The sequence below is a fragment of the Rhinatrema bivittatum genome, chromosome 10 (assembly GCF_901001135.1).
Source record: "Rhinatrema bivittatum chromosome 10, aRhiBiv1.1, whole genome shotgun sequence".
Classification (NCBI taxonomy): domain Eukaryota; kingdom Metazoa; phylum Chordata; class Amphibia; order Gymnophiona; family Rhinatrematidae; genus Rhinatrema; species Rhinatrema bivittatum.
In genome coordinates this window covers 116759565-116766564 of record NC_042624.1, presented here as the reverse complement: position 1 = coordinate 116766564, position 7000 = coordinate 116759565, and the positions used below count along the sequence as shown (strand labels likewise).

General features: G+C 50.7%; 1 protein-coding gene across 1 annotated transcript in view; it reads left to right on the top strand.

Annotated features, from left to right (window-relative positions):
* The first annotated feature begins 1446 nt into the window (after positions 1-1446).
* Positions 1447-7000, top strand: part of LOC115100087 (cytochrome P450 4B1-like) — a 47747-nt gene continuing 42193 nt past the window's right edge. Inside the window, exons 1-2 of the mRNA XM_029618282.1 lie at positions 1447-1694; positions 6843-6987. Of these exons, the coding sequence (XP_029474142.1) occupies positions 1497-1694; positions 6843-6987 (343 nt within the window). The 5' untranslated portion in view covers positions 1447-1496. The remainder of the gene's footprint in view (positions 1695-6842; positions 6988-7000) is intronic.

Below are 7000 nucleotides of genomic sequence, written 5' to 3'. Positions count from 1 at the left end.
AACGCTGGCCCTGAGGATCAGACCAGTTTGCATATTTTGAAAAGAGGCTTTACTGGCCCGTGGATTTTATCTCCCACTGGTCTGGCTGATCCAGCCCTGCTTATAGTCCACTGCACGCACTGACTTGCAATCCTGCTCTTCTTAGGGAAATCAAAACTACAAGTCCAGTTAGGTAGTGGACGATAAAACCAGGGCTGGGTGAATCTGACCAGCAGAATGGAGCCAGCTGATGACCCTGCCTGAAATTCAGAGCTGGTTGCAGCCCCAAGGGACTGGTAGTCGCAGAAAATTTAAGAACGGTTAAGTTCCCGCTATTAAATTACTATACAGAACTATAAGGATGTGAACACCCTGGGACAGTAAGTTCACAGATAAATCTGCAGCTTTTCAATAAAATCCACAAACCTCAGGAGGTCCATATTCAAATGCTATCTAGGCAGATAATGTAATAGTTATCCCTCTAAATGGCTTCCCCAGTTATATTCAGCCCGTATCTGAGTAAATTCTAGCCAGTGAACTAATTATTAATTAATTAATTAATTAATTTGTTATACTGACTTTCATGATAATAATCACATCAACCCGGTTTACAATTAACAATGTGGGTAAGGCAGAGAGTAACAAAGTAAACACTATTCAAAGTTTAAACACCGTAAACAATAGTATGGATGTGAGAAAGTTACAATAAAACAGGGAGAATTAACTTGGATCTAGAAAGGGGAAAATAACTGAACAGTAGGATCTTTACAGTGCGGTCAATTGCATCAAATAATATAGTTGTGTAGCAAGATGAATGTATATGATACAGTTTTGTAGCATGATAATATGTTACAGAATTTAGCCAGATAAGTCTAGGGCACTCTGGGGGCGGGTGGGAGGCGTTCCCCCGAGGAGCGGAGTTAGCCGGATAAGTTAACCGGCTAACTTTAGAAATTTGGAATTAGCTGGCTAAATAACTCATCTAGTAACGCTGGCCGGGCCATAGGACTGTCCTGGAGTTAGCCGGTTATATATAATCACCTAACTTTTAGAAGCTGGGCACCGCTGAGTATATACCACAGTTAGATATAACCAGCTAACTAGCACAGCAGCTGAATGTGGACCCCACATGTATTCACAAAGTTGGTTTTCCTTTTAACTGGACACTGTTGCAGCAAAATCGGCAAGGATTATTCATTCTGCAGGGGATTTCTCTGCGATTTGTGAAAAAATCAGTCACGTATGTTGGTTTTTTTTTGTGTGTGTGCCCTGGATCGCGGCCAAATTGACCCGAGTTGTACAGCACGGAGCCCCCCTCCTCCTCCTACCGGTGCAGCAGGCATTTTCCTGGGTGCCTGTTCCTGCCACTAGGTGGCAGTAGAGTGCCATCGCGCAGGGAGGGCAGAGATCGCCGGGGGGGTTGTCCCGGCCCCCTCTTTGGCTATTGGCTGCTCCTGGGTTGCTTCATGTCAGGGCAGACAGACAGAGCGAAGGACAGACACACGAGCTGCAGGGACATGGCCTCTGTGCTGCAGAGCGCGCTCGCCCTGGCCGGGTGGGACGGCTATGGGATTCTTCACCTCCTGGTCATTGTGAGCCTGGGGCTGCTCCTGCTGCAGGTGGTGGGGCTGATTTATAAAAGGAAGCAGACAGTCAAAGCCTTTCAGCGCTTCCCGGGGCCTCCCTGCCACTGGCTGTACGGGAACGTGCACGAGGTAAGCGAGGAGTGGGGGCTCCCTCTTCCCGGTGCTTGTAGCCCCCCCTGCAGGATGAGATGGCCCCTGCTGGAGGAGGCAGGGCAGAACCAATGGAAGGACGGGGGCCAGGCGCTGCTGCATCCCCACTTCCTCCCCCCAAAACCTGCCCTGCCTGGAGGAGGCGTCTCAAATCCACTCCTCAACGCGCGCAAGCAGGTCTGGTTTTCAGAGAATCCAAAAGATGTATTTCTTGTAAAAATGTAGCGGGACACAAACCGGCGTCGTAAAACTCACATCCATGAGATAGCAGTGGGGCAATAAACGATTAACTGAGCGACAGCCGTGCATAAGCTCAGCGTTAAACGCTGCAGCCACCGTGATACAATAAAAAGGAAAAGCAAGTCTCGCACGTCCTTCCACCGCAGTCAGATGCCGTTCCCTAAAAATCCGCATCAGAGAATAGTAAAACCCAAGACACTGCTCATCCTCCACCACGTTCAAATAAAAGGGCTTTTAAGCTGCCTCCTAAAACTCGCCCTGCAAGTGACGGCACAAAACGAATCGGCGCTGGGCCGAGCCGGCGGATCCTAACGCTCCGCATGCAGGGTGGCGCGTTACTGCTTGATAACTTGGGAAGGAGCGCGCCGCCACCTCACATTTACTCCCCCGTTGTACTGGAGTAATGGGATCGCTAAGACCCGAAGCAATGAGCATATTTTCAACGATCCGCAAGGCTCTCGAGTAACAATAATCCAAACCGGTAGACAGGGTGGGGAAAATCCCGGGAATCCAGCCGTGGCTTCAGCCTGCGCTAATATGCGCAATTTAAAGAGGGATGTGACGTCCTAACCCCAGATTTCCCAGGAGCAGGCAGCCACGTCAGACCCTAGGATGACCCTCAAACCTCTGCCAGTGTCACGGGAGGTATTTCACAGCTTAATATCCCGAAGCAGCAGGCAGCAATGCGCACAATAATCCTTCAGTCATGTCTGTCCCTCCCCAAAGCAAGGCTTCTCAACCCAGTCCTTGGGACGCTCACACCCAGCCAGTCAGGTTATTATGGGATATCTGCAATGACCATGCATGAGAGCGATGTCCAGTTTTACACTTTGTTAGAGTAGGGTGGTGGGCCCCCGTCCTTGAGAGGCACAAACAGGACAGGTTTACAGGACATTTCCAGGGCCAGTGCAAGGGTAAGAGGTGCCCTCCTAGGTGACTTCTGCCTTGCGCCCCCCCCGCCCGCTCCACGCCGTGCCATCCCCGCCGGTCTCAGCCCAACGTCTGCCGTGCTCTCCCTGCCCGCTGTTGCCTTCTCAGGGCCACGAGCAGCGAGTGCTGTTTGCGGCCCCACAAATCTCAACTCCTCTGTGCCGCGGGCGGCTCTGCTCACGGCACCACCTGCTGCTCTTCGGCGTCCTCGTAAGGGTCGACGCCGTAGGCGAGCGCCTAAGTTCGCCTAATGGACGCTGCAGCCCCGAGGATATCCACAGTGGACGCGCATGAGAGAGAGGTGCGTGCGCTGCCTGCACTGTGTGCAGATCCATCTCTCACGCCTATTCATGGTGGGTATCCTGAAAACCCCACTGGCTGGGTGTGTCCTCAGGTTAACCCTTAGCCCACAGGAATGCAGTGTGGGCCAGTTTGCAGCCCCGGAGGGCTGCGGCTAAGACCGTCTGACCCAGGGAGCTTATTATTCAGATCCTGCGGACTCCACTTTCGGAGTCGGTGCCTGCAGGAGCGTTGAAGTTGCTTGTTCTCCATGACCATTTGGTTAAGCTTCATTTGATGACCAAATTAGTTGCAGATATTTTGCACGCTTCTTACAGCTGTCCCTTAAGTGTGCTGCAGTGGTTTTTACTTATTTGTTAAAATTTTAATCGCCTGTACATGGAAGTGGGGTACAATTAAAAAAAAAAAGGCAGAAAAACAATAATGTCACCTGTAACAAAAACGAGGTAACTCCACAAGGTGTACGGTTCTCAGATTTGATTGCCGTCCTCCATCCAGCTGAACCAGACCCCAAGACCCTACGGGATCACTAAAGACCTGTGTTCTAAATAATAAGGCGCCCGGGAATACTTGCGTTCCTCGCTTTTTATGTAATCTCGTGCCAGAACGGGAAGGAGAACCGGAGGGCACGCGTCGTGACGAAATGAATAAAGATTGCGAGTGCTGCAGAAGGGTCCTCCTCCTCCTCAGTCCCTCTGATCCCGACGAACGTGCCCTTACCTCCCATTTCCTCATTCACCCTCTCTTCCCTGCCCCCTTGATCAGACAGAAAGCTGTTATGCACCTTCCTTTTCTCCCTGCTTTCCCCAGGCTGCCTGCCTACGTTGCGCTCTCCGCTGGCCACCTGCTCTCTTCTGCTCGCTTGTCGAGATATATCCCTGGGCCTGGCCATTCCTCTCGTCCCGTCGTGAGTGGCGCTTCCCTCCCTTTACCGCCTTTCTGGACAGGCTCCGTCTCCCTGTCTGGCTTTTCCTTTTCACACGCGCCTCCCTGTGGGCTTCCAAGCAGATTCCCCATCCTCTTCTCCTAGTCTGTACCACCTAACAGGGACAAGCTGGTTCAGCCTGTGAACACCTAAATACAGAGAGAAAGAAGTACGATCAAGAAATTCTTTGGTTTAGGCTGCTAAATCCTGCTACGGTACCGGAAGGCTCTGCTGACCAGCCAGGTGTCGTCAGTAGCCCAAAGTGGGACTCTGCTCTGGTCTCCGAAGGCCATGGGCAGGTCTGGTTTTCAGGGTAACCAAGCTGTGCAAAGTAATCTTTTTCTTACACCCTACATATATATATATATATATATATATATATATATATATATATATATATATACATGCAAACCCCTCTGATTAGTATTCAGACATGGAAGGCCTGGCCGAGAACCCCTGGCCCACGCCATGACAGAAGCCAAATGAAACAGCTGGAGCAGATGCGGCAGAAGTTAATGGGTCAGCCATCCAGAAAGAAATAGCTTAGGATTTACATTTAACCGAAAGAACGAAAGACTTTGTACCTATTTTTAAAAGCCATTATGGTAGTCCAGCTTGGATGTTTCATCAAAACAAAAAACAAAAAAAGGAAGTCCCTCCGAGCATAACAGGAGCCCACTGTAATGCTGGCCATAAGCAGTATTTGGATGGGTTTATAGACTGGCGCTCCTCACCCTCCATCTCTCTTTGGCACCAGAAAGAATGGCAGCATCTGTTTGTAGTTTACAATTAAACACCTTTACACTTTTGCCCGCCGTCCTCTTCCACTTCCCTCAGTTGGGTTGCCCCGGGAGGCACAGGATCTCTTTTCTGGCCAGGGGCCTGGAGGTCAAGCCCGGCGAACTGACCTCTCTCTGCTTTGCCACAATGTCAGTAATGGGTCCCTGGCGCCCGTTACTGCTTTAATTATCAGGGCAGCGTTCTGTTGTTATCCCAGGACGCTGGGGCCTGCCATGCCCGCCCTGTTACATAAGTGAGAGCTGCCCAATGACTCTGCACAGTCTCCTCATTTCCCCTCCTTCCAGCAGATTGAAAGCCAGGAACGTATTGAGCTCCTCCTCGGGTGCATTTGCTGTGTTTGCCAACCAGAAAAAAAAGGTTTGTTGCAAACAGTACTGACAGAAGTTTCTAAAGCGAGTAAAGTCCGCATTTCTTCCTTGTAGTCCATTCAGCCTCTACCTTTCTCTGTCCTAATTTACCAAGGCCTTTTTTTCCCCAGCTCGGTATTTACTGATATTTGTCTGCATTGCTGCAGAGTTCCCGCATCGGGGTTTGCCACCCTCGAAAGACATTTCCGGCATTTCCCCACCCCACCCAGTCACTCCCCTCTGCTCCGTTTTCTCTGCCTGCTCATCACTCCTATGTCTTTTCTGCTGCAGGGGGCTTTTTCCCTTATCCAACGGGACGTTCTCTTTTTATCTGCACCGGAGAGGAGCCCAGCTAAATCTGACCCCTCTGCAACACCCAGAGAGCCACCTGCTGCCGTTTCCCTTCAGTAGGACCCCCCTCCCCGCCTGTGTCAGTGGCCCCTTTTCGGTGCTGCAGGCCCTGAACTGCTCTGCTGCCAGTGCTGGTAGAGGAGTAAACATAATTTTTTTCTTCTATTTCCAGTCTGTGTTGTCTGAATCTCTCCATCTGCACCTGGGAAATACCTACAGGACCTGAACGTAATCCGCTTTGTAGTGAGGCAGAAGGCAGAATGTTAAACATGCGCCTTTCACTGATGAGCACATTGGGGTTTACAAGTCTGTAAAAGCCAGGAGTTTATAGGTTTGTGTGCCTTGTATCATTTCTCTCTGAATCCTCTTGGAAAACCTCACAAAGGAAGGGTCCTAGCTGCTGGCAGCCCGGGTTCCTCCGAGGCTCTGCTTTGCTAAAGTTGTGGAGCACGTCGCACACAGAGCTGCTGTTCCGGGAGGGACACTTTTTGACCAGTCCTGATGTAGAACTTAGGTCCCACTGCACTCTGGGATCTGTAGTCCCTGCTTCCATGCACTGAATTCAGTGCTGCGGGGCCCCCACAATGCATCAGGGTAGGGTAGGGCTTCCATGCATTGAATTCAGTGCTGCGGGGCCCCCACAATGCATCAGGGTAGGGTAGGGCTTCCATGCATTGAATTCAGTGCTGCGGGGCCCCCACAATGCATCAGGGTAGGGTTTGTCGGAAACCCAGGACTGACTGAAAATCTCCTCCCTGGGACTGTGTAACCTGGCAGCTCTGCATACAGTGGTTAAGGTAAACACCGTGAGGTCAACAGTCAGAGGCCTTTAGCCGAATAGCTCACAAATTACCCAGCTAAATGCCAACGTTTGAATATTTTGGGCACTTATCCAGCTAAATTACAGATGGCCAGCTCATTATCCATCTATAATTTAGCCAGATAATGCAGGGGCGTTGCAGGGAGGAGTTCAGGTAGCGGGGTAAACGATCTGCCTGTCTCCAGTATTCAGAGTAAGGTGGATAACTTGTCAAAGGTTAGCCGGCTACGTTCCTGCACTATTGAACTCGCCTCCAACGTTAGCAGTGCAGCCCGTGACTGAATGTCACCCGCACAATGTAAAGCATTTGACTGTTTCCTGTTGCGCCTGATACGGGAGGAAAGCTTTAATAAATCCATCCCAAAGTGGTCGATTTTATTTTCCCCCCACTTTTACCACAATTCTAATTGCAGTTTCAACAAGACGGGAAGGATTTGGATAAAGTCGCAGGGTGGGCGGCAGAATACCAAGATGTCTTCCCTGTCTGGTTCGGGAACTTCCAGGCCTTCTTGTTCGTCACCCACCCCGAGTACGTGAAGGCGGTCCTTTCCAGAGGAGGTAAGGAGGGGGC